We start from the raw sequence: 14,275 nt of genomic DNA on the forward strand, positions 1-14,275 counted from the left end.
TTGAACTGACACTTCCTCAGGACCAGCTGTACTTTCAGCAGGTGTGGCTTTCAAGGGAAAAATGTCCAGGTGGAAAATTCAGCAGCTTTAGCAACTACAGTGATTCACAGCTCCTCCTTGCTGGGACTCACCTGATCACCATACGCTTTGTAGAGCCACTTTTGCTGTGGTGGAGCTGTGCACCCCCAAAGCAGCAGCCCCTCTCCTTTCACTGAGTGCCATAAGAGATGCTCCAGCGAGCTCACTCCAGGCCCCCCAAACCCCCATCCCTCAGACAGACGCTGTGCTTGCCTCTCGGTGTTGTACTTAGGCATTACCTAGCTCAAGTGAGGCTTCGACAAACGGCAGAAAAATCAAGAGCATATTGACAGATGTGCTTAATACAATATCAGCCTTCTCCAGCCGCGCTGGCACAGGTGCCCTGGGACACAGGGGGTCCCAGCTGTCATGCTGCAAGAGGTGTTTTTCCAACAGTAGCATCTGGATGGAAGCCCTGGACTCCTCTCTGCTTTTGCTGGCAGATCTGCACGGGGTTTTATGCTTCGTTATTGCCAACGTTTTTTTCCTTGAATTGAGAGAAATCTTGTAGCCATTACATCTCTCCTAACTAAATACACAGATGCATTAGCAAATCCCCTTTGTTCTGAGCAGCTCCTATCTGCATGTTATGTAGGTGGTTTTGATCCATCCATCTTCATTAGTTATTTTGAAACTGCCAGCATGCCACTCCATGTACACAGGCATTCGAGTCGTGATTACTGGTTACCGAAGGAAATCCTCTATTTTCCAGCATGCTTGTGTTCATTGCTTGCTGAAGTGACTTTCCTTTGTGATTTTCCCTAATGCTAGTGAACAACTGTCAAATTCATACAGATAAAGAACTCAAATGGTGAGACCAAGGTAATAGTCATCTCCCATTTTTATTCATGACATCATTGGGCTGAAGTCTTGGGTGGGAACTGTCTGTTTATTACAGCATTAACCCATTATCATACTTTTTGAACAGCTCAGTAACAAAATCCTTGACAGAGAAACTGCAGACTGGAGACCCTACAGCTATCTGAGTGAACTAGGTCAGTAATTTTTAAACAATTTAATCACTTTAGTAGACTTTAGAGCAATTCCAAATCCAAATCAGCCTTTCATAAAGGCATTAACAATAATGAAGGATATCAGTGCTGTCTTTATCTCACAATCAGAATTGCCAGTAGTGAAAGATGAAGAATTAAAATTGTTTCCTTTACCACAAACCACGGATTGGGAAAGCAGAGCCGATATTCATTCTGGTCTCCCTTCCTCGGTAGCTCAGTTTGAATCACTATCATCTACTCTATACATTTTTTTCAAGGACTAACTTAGAACATTAAAAATTCAAATTTGGGATTTTTTTTTTCTTTCATGCTTCATAAAGTTTAGCACTAAATACTGGCATCTTGATAAAACTGTGGAGCCTCTGGCAGGAGCTGGAGCGTGCGATACACCCTGTTATCTCCCAGTTAATCATACAGTGGCCATTTTTCAGGCAATTTCAAACAACCAGCCAGTGCAAACAAGCCAAGAGTGAAGTCTAATTGCCATTTCTGAGTTTATTCTCCCTGGCTTCAGTTTTAACAGGGTTTTTAGCAGCTCTCATCTCAAAATCTATCCAGATTTAGTGCTTTGGATGCAATTTGTTTTCCTATCTGAGCACTTGGAGTTTAGCTTGTCAGTGACAGAAAGCATTTTCCCTTTCCTTTATTGGGATTACTAATATCTTACTGAAAGTGGTATTATGGGATTTTTAAGGTCAACTATCTCACGGCTCACATGGCAAAGGAATTAACACAGGGCACTACCAGGCATCACATCTTGTCACTGCTCTTTTGGTCACACACCATGCCTTGCTCCAAAGAACAAGTCTTCCCTGCATCAGGAAAATCACAAACCTGTCAAGCTTTAATGCAAAACCTTTTCCATCATTATCAACATTAATGTTTTCTTCTGTATAATAAACTGCAGAACTGCTTTTGTGCTTATCTGTACGTAACATGGAGAGTTGGGGGTAGTGAGGATTTCCAAATGCTCCTCAAATCAAGTCAATTTTCCTTTTACCATTTTACTGCTTTGCTCACTAGCTTTATTTGTTTTTATCTTGCGGTGTCCTAAACTCCCTGTATGCCACATTTGTCCTGCATTCATGCATTTTATTTTACCAGCAGAAGCAATGCTAAATGCCTTTGCAGTAAGAATGATGTAGAAGTGATAAATACTTCAGCTAAGTGGTCTCCAGCGAAACAGTCACTATTCTTTCCATGGCATTTTACGTGCCAGATACTTTTTTCCTTGTTTCTTTCAAAATGTCTTTTTCACACTAATTGATATAAAAGAGATATATTTTTCTTCCCTTTCAGTACCAAAATTAATGCTTGCTTATGCTAACTTTCGTAATGATAAATTCTTGCTCAGTTCAAAGCCATTTTTACATGAGCCTGTAAAATGTTTTCATTTCATGGTGTGGCTTTTGTGCAATAAAAACTGCTGATTTCACTCACATGGGAAAATTTCAGAAGAAAGTGAAAAACTTCAATTTTGAATTGTAAACTTAAAATAAAAGTGAAGCCTAATAAGGTCACAGAGGGGATCTTGACCTTTAAACTGCATCATGCATGAAAGTACTGAAGAGTTAAAGAGGTGTACCACCTCATCCCACTATTAGCCTTAGTTTTTATGACACAGATGCTCCAGCTCATGTGTTGGAATAGCAGCCAAGTGTTGTGCATGGCTGGATTCAGTTAAAAATAGAGAAAATAGCAGTGGACAACTCCTCTATTGTGACCCCATGAAATATTATAGAGAGCAGATGTGTAAGTGAGCTGGAAGCAGGGAAGATTGGAAATGGAAGAGAAATTCGGAATGGATGGAAAACCCTCAATTCTTCTGATCACCTCCCTGGTTCTTCCACCAGCAACTCCTCCGACAGAGGCACTGGTCCCGAAGGACAGGCTCTTTGGACCAGCCGCATGAGAAAGAGTATCAGGCTCACAAAAATATCTGTAGGCTTGTTAGAAATTGCAAGTGTCATAAATATGAATTATAGTTGGGGGAAAGGAAGTAGTAAGAATATCCATGTGAAAATTAACTCGGGCACTCATCTTCTAAAACCTGCAATCATAAGGAGTTTTCTTAATTCTTTTTTTTTTTTTTTTTGACCTATGAAATGCACTTCTGATCAAATACTGTGCTCAAAGTTGGATGCTGTCCAGATCTGTCCCAGGCTGACACATTTTATATCTTGAACTGCAGCATACCGTCACTTTTCAGGGTCATGGCTGTGCTCAAACCGGCTGTAAGCATTCAGGGACTCTTCTGATGGGGAAACCCTTGCTTCTCGCTACCACACTGGATCAAGGCTTAGACTCCCCTTTGATCTCACAGCTCAGGGAGAGCAGGAGAAGCAGCTACTCCCAAGAAGATGCTGCCTTACTCAGGAGCAGCGGTTGGCAGCTCAGGAGAAGTCAGGAGACTGTTTCTAGCAGGAGCAGAGCACTACTGCTCAGCTGACTGGTGGTATCATGCCCTTTTCTGTGTGCTTGGCAACACAGCTCTTCACTTCCAAGCAACGTATCTCTACATCTGTGTCTAAAAGAGGATAACAGAATGCTTTCTGGAAATACCATGTACTTTCTATTTGCTCATAAAGGCAATCCCACAGGTAACAGGTTTGAGTGCTTTAATTAACCCCTCTTTGCTCTCCTCGCTCTTGTAGGCTGCACTTTTACAGCTTTGGAAAACACCTTTTGATTGCTCATGGTTTGCATCATTGATCTTTGCTCAGCTAGGAGTCATTCCTCAGACATTTTATTTGGAAAGGGAAAGAAAGACAGATGTTCTCTGAAGGAGCAGAGAAAGGGCTGTCCATACCGAGGGGGCTCAAGGCCAGAGGAACAGCCCATTTCAGAGTCCACCATGGTCATTATTTCAGATGATCGTCCTACACACTGCCACAGCAGCACAGATCAAGGAGATAGAGCAAACGTGGCAAGAAAACATGAGAGTGAATCCGCCTGACCCAACACCAGCTTCTCGTCAGAGCATGTGTCAGATGGCCAGAGGCTGTTTGCTGTACGTGATGCCAAGAAAAACTAGTCTTAACCTAGGCCACGATGTAACACTTATCTAAGTCAATGCATGTGTTCCCTCTGATATCAATAGGGCTCTCTTTGAACCTAACAGGAAGAAATTGTGTAGAAAAAGTCTTACATATGTGTATGCATGTCTATGCATATATCCTACGTATATATAAAAGTGTACATATGTATAAACCACTGTATATACACATACAGTGGATCTCACCAGACTGCAGGTATTATTTTGCCTGTTTTGTAGGACTAAAGTTGCCAGGTTTGTGTTCTTTCCAACTGGGAAATGCAAGGGGCAGAACACAGCCTGTATTTTTACTGCTGGCACATTTGCTTGTGAGCTTCAAATATCAGGCTTTGTCAGAGAGATAATCATATCTGTTAAATGGACTTGGAGTCTAATGACGACCACATTTGCACAAGTAATTCTCATGGGCGTGTGCTTTAGATCAGAGTTTGGGGACTCTGTGGTGCCAAGAAGAGATGCTTTGTCACCTTCGCTGTGTGTCACTACCTGTTCAACGCAGCCTAGTCCTACCAGTTTCAAGGAATGGCTTGTCTTTGCATTTTCTATTTGCTCTCTCTTGTTGCAGAACCGGAATTGTTTGCCCTGTGACTAATCTCTCTTGCTCTAGTCCAGTCTGCATTAAGCAAGTGCAGAGTCCAGCTTCCAGCTGCTATTCCAAGCAAGTCAAAAGCCCTAAACCACCTACTGAGTGCAGAAAAGGTTGTTATGATCATTGGCTTGAGTGCTGGACACAGTGGGCTGCAGACAAAAATGGTTTTATCTGTGATGCTTTTTTTAACAGTAGTCCTCAGTGCAGAGATTAAAGTGTGATTTGCAGCACATTTTGAATGACTCAAAGCTGCATTTATTCCGAGGACCAAAGCCACAAAGTTTTATTCAGGGCTGACTTTGCATTTTTCTCAAAGCCAAGAGGTGAGGAAAAATATTTCCAGTCGAGGCTGATTCCACCCCAGCAACTATTTAGCTTCAAACTTAAACCTAGGCTTTCCTGAAGTGCCAGATTCCTGGACTGTTTATGCTTTTCCACATTAACTACTTCTTCAGTTTAAAAAATAATGTATCCATCATTCACCTCCTGAGGAATGCAATGAATACACAAAAATGGGTCATAAAACCCACAGGATTATAACAGACATAAAAGAAGACTAAAGGTAGAAAGGCAGAATTACAGAGAATAGGTTGGGAAGGGATTTCAGGGATCGTGTAGCCCTCCCAAGGCAGCACCAGCCCTACCTGTACCTTTCCTAGCAGGTGTACCCCACCTTTTCTTAGCCATTTTCCCATGAGAAGGATTCTCAGTTTTCTACAGCCACACTGGACTAAGTGACAACTAAGCTGAAGTGTGGCAATGTGCTATTTTGCAGCTTGGTGTGGGCAAGGACTGCCTGTTACCTGGCTGAGAACCAGAAGTCAGGGTCACTCAGACAAACCCTGTGTTAATACGGCAGCCTGCCCTCGGGAAGGCTCTCACAGCAAGTTTAGGCTTATTCAGAGCAGGCACAGTGATCTGGTGCTGCTGCAGAAACCCTTCCAGACGTGCCTGACATTTCCAATAGAACTGGCAGGAGCTCACACGGAGCTGAGCTAACGAGATGTGCTCAGAAGGTGGAGTCCTTCCCCTCTGAGCCACCAAAAGAGCTGGTTGATATCACTGCATCCTCACAGCAGCCCCAAGGCTCCAGCCTTCATTCTGATCTGGTGAGGGTGCTCAGAACAGATGCAACATTCTTGTACAAAGATGGGCTGTGCAGCGAGCACAGCTGACTGTTCCCTGGGTAACCTCTGTTTCGATAAGTCACTTACTCTTCATGGTCCTTATTTTAACCAGCTCATTAATCCCCAACAGTTACGAGGATACTGTCCTACAGGATCACTCCTGTGTTTTTTGCTGCTTGCTTTGTCTCTAACTCCAGCATGGCTGGTCAATATTTTAAAGTTACTGGGGAGGACTGGAAGGATGGATCATGGTCCTGAGCAAAGTTATTCATCCCAGTCTTCCAAAGCCAGAGGTTCCTTTTCTGTTGCTGTTGCACTACATGAGCAATGCTGCTCCCCATGGCTCAGCCTGGATCTCTTTTACTTCCCTGCCACTGCTCTTTCCTCATGGCTATGGCCCCCTCCACTCCATAACCCCAGTTGGGTGCTCACCAGCTTCTTACATGCCAGGCTTGCTCTGTGTGGTGTGAGCTGCTTCTTGCTAGAGGCACGCTGTGTCTTCTGTGAAGCTGGCCGAAACACCACTGGGGCGCTCCTGGAGGCTTACTTAGCCCTGGCAGGAGGATGACCTCTGGGAGCACCGCTGCTGGGAAAGAGAGCCCAGGCTTGTGGATGTGAGCCAAGGGGTGAATTAGCTCCATCCTCTTCACTCAGGACCCTGCCCAAGCAGAATACAGGAGAGAAATAAAGCACACGGCTAATGCTGTTATGTGAAAGAGCTTCCCCACTATGCCCAAAGCACCCAGTCAGCCTTTCCCTCTGCATCTTTCAGGGGGTGAGTCTGGGAACTGGCTCAGAAGGAGTGGTGGAAAACAAAGCAGAAGGTGCTCAAATGGTTTGGGGGGGTCACTCTTGGCCAGAAGGGAAAGAGCCCCATCATAGAGAGCCAGTTGTGTACCACCAGCCCTCTTCCTGTGCTCAGGGATGGGCACTCTGAGAATCGGAGCAAAGGGGTTTGGTTTTGATGTGCCAGTAACACATTTATTGTCTAATTTAGTGATTTTTCTTATTTAGCAAAAAACCAAAGCTGTCGTGAAAAAAGGACTGATATGGCACTGCCAGTGGTGGTGACTGCTTTTTCTGTAGAGACCAGAGGACATGCAAGGACAAATAGCTGGGACCTCTGGGACACATTGTTTGCTCTTTTACCAGCATAATGTAGTTACTTGATTGGGAATCCCATAAGCCACAAAGACATTCCTATCTCAGTAACCAAATTTGTATTGATTTTCCTAGTCAATAAGAAATATCAGATTCTATAGTTAAAAAGATTTAAAGGTTTACATCAGATTTTCCTTTTGATTGATATCTAGGATAATTTGCAGTAGTGAAAATGGAAAAAGTTCCCATCCCCTTCTTTCGCTGCTTCTGTAAGGAACAGCAAGTTCTTGCAGCATTGCATAAGGCAGAAGTCTTTGCTGTCAGCTCTCTGCTCTCAGTTGCTGCATTTTCAGACCGCTGTAGTCACTTAGGGACTATTGGCACATCAGTTATTGAACTGTGCAAATTTATAAGCAAAATCATATTAGGTAATGTAGAAAGATTGTACACATTCTAGAATTTAAGATTGTGAATTAAGTAACATACTATCCACAAATGAAAGCAAGCCTAAAATTAGTCACAGAGTGATGTAAAGTAACCTGCGGACTCAGATTTGAAAGGATATGTTTTAGGCTTCCTTTACCAAGCCAACCCAGTATTTCAGTAATGAACGTATCAGCAGATGATTTTTTTTTCTGTTCTGATGAATAGCTGTTCTTGGTAACGAGCAGTACCCTGCTTCAGGAAAGCCCTCCCTGGAAAGGAAGCTCTTAAGCATATGCATAATTTTAGGCATGCACAGAATCCCCACTGAAGCTTAGCGCATGCTTACAGCTGAGGATGTGCTTAAGAGCCTCCCTAAATGAGGACCTTGATGTACAATTTAGAGGAAAGAATATATGCTGCTCAGTAGTCAAAGCAATCCAATTTACATAAATATTTATTTGTTTTCCATTATATATCATTTTTATGCAGGTGCTTGTGGGATGGATAGACGTCAGAACACATACATAATGGAAAAAAGCTTCAAAGGTATGGTATCCAGTGCCTGCAGCCACCCTGGCAAAGAGTTTGAGGAGGGTGTCGTAGAAGAGGTGAGATAGGAGACCCGAGCACCCGGGAGAGTGGCCATGCAGAGACAGAAAGGGACAGAGCAATTACCTACAAAATATGCCTGCGTGGCTCAGCTGGCAGCACTCCTGACTCCGAGCCAGATGTCTGGGGTCCATGAATTATGGATGCAAGTCTTTACAAGGCCATAGGCTCAGCAAAGCAGCATAAAGACAAAAAGGGAGGGCTTTGCTGCAGGGGCAGGAGGTGCAGGTGGAGCTGTCTGGCCAGGGGAAGCTCTTTTAGGACCTATTAGCCATCCTACAGGGGCTTTCTGGTGGCAGTTGCTGACGATAGACTGGTGCGTATGCCTGCTAAGTTGTGGCTCCCTAAGGCTCTTGGCCATCCTGAGCTTAAAAAAAGCCACTGGAAAACAAGCTGACCCTGCTATGTGGCCTTTGCTGAAAGAGATTTATAGCAGAGCTTGAGAAAAGACCTCACTCAGTACATTAACCAGTCATGCTGGCATGAAGCAATTAATGGGCATTGACTTCGGGGCAGTTCTAAAAAGGGATCATAGATGAGTCATGAGCACAAGGCCCAATGATTTTAGATTTCAGTTGTCCTCCAGGTTTACATTCAAGATATTCCAGTTAGGTACGGACTACAAGACCACTTGGCACAGTGGTCCCCACAAGCTCCTGACTGACTGGGCCGGGGTTTGGCACACTGGGCCTGTGCTCCAGAAGACGGAGCAAGGAGTCTGTCTCACTGGGAATAGGCAGGTTGCAGGGTGAGGTCCTTGAGCTGAATTCAAGGCTGTTGTGTCTGTACACACCAGCTGGGAATGTCCCTCCATCAGCCGAGGAGGTGAATACTGCACAGCCTCTTTCTGTAATGTCCTTGAGCTGGTAGTGGCTGAGTAATGGGGAAAATGGTACCTTCACACAGAGCTGGTTTCAGGACACCCACTGGTCTGCCATGGCCGAGGTGCTACAGAGCAAGACCTTTATCTGAACTAACAAGGAATATTGAAAGCTAGTCCACATAAAAAGCAATGACTAGATTATAACCAGCCCTAGAGAACACTAATCACTTTGTAGCTGCTGCTTACAAAATAAAGTGACATAATATTTGCTAAAACGTCACCTTATCAAACAGAATCACCAAAGGAAACCAATAGTCCATGACCAAGTCTTTCCTGATAAAGCTGAATTTAAAATATTAAAAGGGTTACATATGTATATTTGACTCAATCCGCTGGTTTCAGCTACTTCAATGATTCTCTTTTTCAGAAAAAGAATCTTATTGTAGTATAGCTAGTTGTTCTCTTTACATGGAACTATTAATTTCAAGATTAAACTAAATTACTGTGTTTACAAAGTTAAAAAGCTGCTTTGAACACACTAAGTAGAAACTCCCATCCATAGACACAGTCACACAGAGCGTGGGAAACCAGTGTGAACAAGAGAAAAAGAATTACAGTAACAGCAAACTGTGAAGTGTATTTTCTGCTGCTACATATTTTGTTTATTGTTTAGGATCTGAGCCATTTTCTTTACATGTTTCTCTCCTTATGAATTGAAAAATCAGGCCCAGAAGCCATGTCAGGAACGTTGATGTGTTCCCTTGTGGTGGCTCAGCTGCTGCAGACGGGCATGGCTGGCGCTGGCAAGGGCAGGGTGCTGGGGACATGGGGACACACCTGACTTCCCAGGGATTTTCGGTAGCTTCCTTGCAGGTAGTTAACAGCTGAGATGTCTCAGAAGCATCTGCCTTTGGATGGCTAAGGCTCTCTGACAGCCCGCTCTGAAGGTCAGTTGCCGGGCTCAGGCAGTGCTGGGGCTCTGGCAGCAGCGTGGGTGCTCTCATCCCAGATGAGTCTCCCAGCAGAAGGAGCCGGGTGATGTGCCCGATGCTCAGTGCGCAGCTCTCCTCGCCCTGCCAGGTCTTGCGTTGGCCCTGACTAGCCAAATTCATCTGAAAGATGGAGAGAGGGCATCTGCTAGGCTGGATCATTCAGATAAAAGAAACTCCCAGTCCCAAGCAATTGGATTCTGTCAGCAAAAAGACTTGGCAGGCGGGTGCTTTGTTTTTATATACTTTTACGCAGTTTAAAGATGATGTCTTTTCCCATCAGTGTGTGCCAGGTCTAACTGGAGAAAGCTTGCACTGCACAGGATGCACTGCAGGGAGGGGGCATGGGGGGCCCCTGAGGTTGAGTTCAGGCTGTGATGGACCTGGTCCACCCCCTGCTTCCCCCAGTTCTCCTCTGAGGAGACCAGAGCCCGCAGTTCTGCAGCCCCTGCTCCGCGCTGGCCTGGCTGGAGGCTGTCCCCAGCACACGGCAGCCGGGAGAGGGGTGTCCCTTTTGTGATCTGTCACTAGAAATGCAGTGGCCGTGCTGCTAGTGGAGGCCCAGGGGGTTAAGCACGGCCGGTTTGTGTTTGCCAGGTCACCCACAGACCAGCCCGGCTCACACCGCAGCGTTGGTGAAGCAGCAGGAGTCTGTCGGGGCAGCAAGGGGCTGGAGGCCAGGGTGCCAGCATGGAGCCCCGTGGCACGTGGTGACAGTGGTTGAACTGTCACAAGGTTTTTAGAGCAGTTTCTTTCCTGTGCGTGGTGTTCAGTGATACCAGTTCCAAGCTTTTCCTTGCAGCTGAGTCCTTTTCTATTTCTTAGGGTTTTTTTTTTTTAAATGAATGCTGATGCACGGGTGGAATAATGTGACCTCAGGCACTAACATTTTAAGGAAAAACCCCTATGCTTTGCACAATAGCCAGCAAAATCCCAGCAGTTAGAAACACTAATGCACTTACCTCAGGGAAGTGGGCCTTGGTGCAGTGTGGTTCATCTGTTTGTTGTGCAGGAATGTGTCCCCACAACTGTGTCACCCTGAAAAGCAGCAATGAGCCATCACTATGCTACTGTCCTGCAGCAGCGAAGGTTAGCCAGGTTAATAAAGCAGCCAGAAAGGCACGCTACACTGAACGTCATCCATAAATGTGATTAAATAGTAGGAGAGCGTGTTTTACCTGTGTACATCATATTTCATTAGCACTTCAATCGTGGCAGTAGGCACCAAGGCTGTCATTTGTATGCCAGAGGCTATTCAGGGCAAAAGAGAGGAACCCGGTCTGTGGGAGGGACAAGTACATTTCCAGTCCCTGGTAATAAAAATAAAACCTTCAAAGGTCTGGTGATTGGTATCCAGGCAACACACAAGACAGGGACTTCAAAATTAGAGCATATTCCCCATACTTCTCTAGTGTGTCCAGCTGATCAAGCGCTTACAGCGAGTGCCAGCGCTGCTGGTGGCAGTGCCATGGGTCGGGCTGGTCTCTGCACCTCCCCGAGAGCCCGTGGGCCTGGGGAGGATGATGAGGCAGCCTCGCCAGAGCTCACACATGGCCTGCAGGGTGAATGGTCTGAGAATTTCTAAATACATTTGTTCTGGGTGAAATTTAAGTCAGGAAATGAAATTTGACAATCGATGCCAGACTTTTTAATTATCCCCAAATTACCTCAATAATGAAGTAACTCAGATGCTTCTACATCTTTTAGAGTTAAATTCTCCACGATCTTGTGCATAATATGTCTTGTGGGCTAATGACTCCCTGGTGTATAGCACGTTACCAAACATACACTGGTGCTCCATAAATTATACTGTATCCAGAGCGAAGGGGCTAATCCCCAGCTAGACACAGAGTTCCCATTTACGTCAGCGGGAATCGGCTCTTAGGCGCGCTGTTTCTCAATTTCTTCTGGGAAAAGGCAATTCTTGGGAAAGGCCAAATGAGTCTGGGCAGCCCAAGTGGTATTTCACTGGTATTTGCTGACAGGTTCCTGGGACAGGAAGGGCTGGTGCTGCGGCTACAGCCTGAGGGACACCTGCCTGGGGGGTAGTGTCAGCCCTGGCAGCAGTACAGGTGAATTTTAGCTTAGGAAGATAAAAGTAGCTGAGCTGGATGTAATAAAACATATGATGTGCTGGGATTTTTGCCTATGCCAGCTCGCTCTGATGTGCCCACTTCCATAAACAAACCAGCACTGACCCATGCAGCTATTCACCTGCCTGCTACAGCACCGCAGGAGCGGGACTGCTCACTCTCTCCCCTTTTCACAGTACCAGCCAGCAGTCTTTTATAATCTACATTTTATGAATCTAAACCCAGCTCTGGTTTGATTTGTTCCCTCCCAGCCATGGTACTGACAGGGAGTGCTTTGTAGCGGACTCTCAGGGTGCTGGCAGCCTCACGCTCACACATGGAGCTCACTTTGCCCGCTCGGCCTCACACGGTCTGAGAGCCACAGGCACCTGCTCACGCTGACGCCTTCTGCGAGCTCCTGCCTTCCTCCCCGTGAGCAGCACGGCTTGAGGCAGAGAAGCAAGTTTGCCACTGTCTTCCTGTCCTCTCACCTCAAAATTTAGAGCTGGCTTATGGAAGGCTGCCCAGGCTCTCCTAACGAGCACTACGTACTCCTCGTAGCCAGCGGAAGCTGTAACTTGCTGGCAGGTAGAGCTGAGCCTTTTTTTGGCTAAGGAGGAAATAAAAGCCTCAGGGCCGAGTCTCTCCCCCTCATCGGGGTTATGTCCCTGAAGTGGTGAGTGCTCCTGCAGTGCCTGGAGCTTTCAGTTTCTTGCCCACATGAGACAGTTCACCCATGTACAACCTGCCCAGGGACTGGAGAAAACACCAGTCCACACAGCACAGGTATTTTAGCCTAAAGATTTTAATTTTATTATAGACTTTGTTAGTCTTTGTCTGTTGTCTCCTCACCTTTAAACAGTAACGGAACCTAGACTGCGTGGCACCTTAATTTAAGTCATATTCATAGCAAAAGCTAATAACGCTGAGCTGGCTCATGTGCGCAACCCTTTGGTCTTGCTCATTAGAGGGACAGGACGGGACAGATTTTCACCGACCTGCCTGTACCAGGATGGGGTTGGTGAAGCTCGAGGGCCAAACCCTGCTGCCAGCAGCTGGGGAATATTTGCATTCCTTTGGTTCCCATCTCCTGTGATGTACCAAAACAGCCATGTTTTACTTTGAAGCAAAGGCATTGTTAATCTCACCCAGGCTGAAGTCAGACAAATTTCTTAATTTTATCACTAAACATTGCACTGGTGCCAGGACCTCTGCTAGCCCTCACGTCCCTGATGGTCCCAGCATGGTCCAGCTGCTTTGCTTTGCAGTGGAGCTTCCTACCAAGCTGGTTTCATTCACCCTGAGAGCTGAGAACTCTCCAGATTTGCTCGTATCACTAAACTGGAGCACAGAAATGCAACAGCTTGCTGCAGGCCGCGGGGCACAACCTGATACCTTGCTCGGGCCGCCGGTGGCTCAGGGCTATCCCCAGCTGAGCCAAGATGAAGGGCACCAGGCCCGGGGGCTGACGGACACACAGACACACACAGACACACAGACACAACCCCAGAGCTGACGGAGGGAGTATCGCACCACAGAGCGAGGCGAACCTGAGGAGTGAGTTAGCAGGATGGGGCGGCTAGGCACAGAGACGAGGTTTGTAAAGGAGAAGCGATATCTTGTTGTCTGTCTATTTTTTAACCTGAATTTCTCTTTTTGTCTCCCATACTAGATAGCGGGGGCAGCTGGGATTGCAGCTATTTTGCAAGTCCCGCTATTTCACCGGGAGTATTTCATATATACCAGGATCTGCCTTTGTACTGTAACCCAGCACAAGAAAATGCCTCATCTTTCATTGCATCGCTCTAATACTAAATTAATGGCACTGCCCAGCAGGATGCACACAGCAGCAATGGCACGTTCTTGAATGTCAATGTTAAGACCTATTTATTCTCTATTGTTTTTTTTTTTATTTTTAAAGCAAGACTGGCACTGTACCTTGCAGCACGCTGGCCTATCCCAGCCAGGGTCACGGACAGGGGAGACCGGTGGTTACAACTCGCACACCAACCTTGTTCTCCCCATGTAGCGCCTCCTCCGTCACCATCTCCTGTTTTCTCCAGCCTAGGGGAGAGGAGCAGTAGATGTCTAGAGCGACAGGGGGCAAAAAAAAAAGGCCAAGCAAAAGCGAGGCTCAGATGGAGACTTGCCCCCCCCCCCCGTGGAAACCCAAGCGTTCCCTGCTAGCAGGAGCAGCCTCCTCCCAGTCTTAATGGCAGTGGGAAGATGAAGAAGTCGGTTTCTCCTGGAGCTGAATAGCCCCAGAAACCGGAGCTCTCAGGGGACACACGTGCATGTGCTGCAATGATGCAGTTCTAACCCTGCTGGAAATGTTTTGCATTCAAACATACGGCATTTGATGTTGGCCAGAGCCCCCGGGACACTTAACCCTG

The 14,275-nt window shown here is 46.2% G+C and overlaps 2 protein-coding genes across 13 annotated transcripts in view; one reads left to right on the plus strand and one right to left on the minus strand.

The window, feature by feature from the left end:
* Positions 1–14,275, plus strand: part of MEGF11 (multiple EGF like domains 11) — a 306,502-nt gene that overhangs the window by 288,792 nt on the left and 3,435 nt on the right. For 3 of the 7 annotated variants that reach the window (XM_074879910.1, XM_074879909.1, XM_074879912.1), the window contains one exon: positions 7,879–7,935. The exons of 1 other annotated variant lie outside the window; for it this stretch is intronic. In XM_074879910.1, coding sequence (XP_074736011.1) covers positions 7,879–7,935 — 57 coding nt within the window. Of the gene's footprint in view, positions 1–1,006; positions 1,074–7,878; positions 7,941–13,554; positions 13,738–14,275 lie in introns of all 7 variants that reach the window. 3 more of the 7 variants (XR_012630339.1, XM_074879918.1, XM_074879914.1) reach the window with 3 other exon arrangements.
* Positions 1,067–14,275, minus strand: part of RAB11A (RAB11A, member RAS oncogene family) — a 37,979-nt gene continuing 24,770 nt past the window's right edge. The window contains exons 1-5 of one of the 6 annotated variants that reach the window (XM_074879934.1): positions 12,881–12,968; positions 10,989–11,120; positions 10,773–10,848; positions 9,659–9,933; positions 1,067–6,520 (exon numbers count right to left, since the gene is read on the minus strand). In XM_074879934.1, coding sequence (XP_074736035.1) covers positions 6,406–6,520; positions 9,659–9,933; positions 10,773–10,848; positions 10,989–11,047 — 525 coding nt within the window. In that variant the 5' untranslated portion in view covers positions 11,048–11,120; positions 12,881–12,968 and the 3' untranslated portion in view covers positions 1,067–6,405. Of the gene's footprint in view, positions 6,521–8,003; positions 9,934–10,772; positions 10,849–10,988; positions 11,121–12,880; positions 12,969–13,820; positions 13,947–14,275 lie in introns of those variants that run through there. The other 5 variants (XR_012630340.1, XM_074879933.1, XM_074879932.1 and 2 more) reach the window with 5 other exon arrangements.

The sequence above is a fragment of the Strix uralensis genome, chromosome 11, assembly GCF_047716275.1.
Source record: "Strix uralensis isolate ZFMK-TIS-50842 chromosome 11, bStrUra1, whole genome shotgun sequence".
In the NCBI taxonomy this organism is placed as follows: Eukaryota; Metazoa; Chordata; class Aves; order Strigiformes; family Strigidae; genus Strix; species Strix uralensis.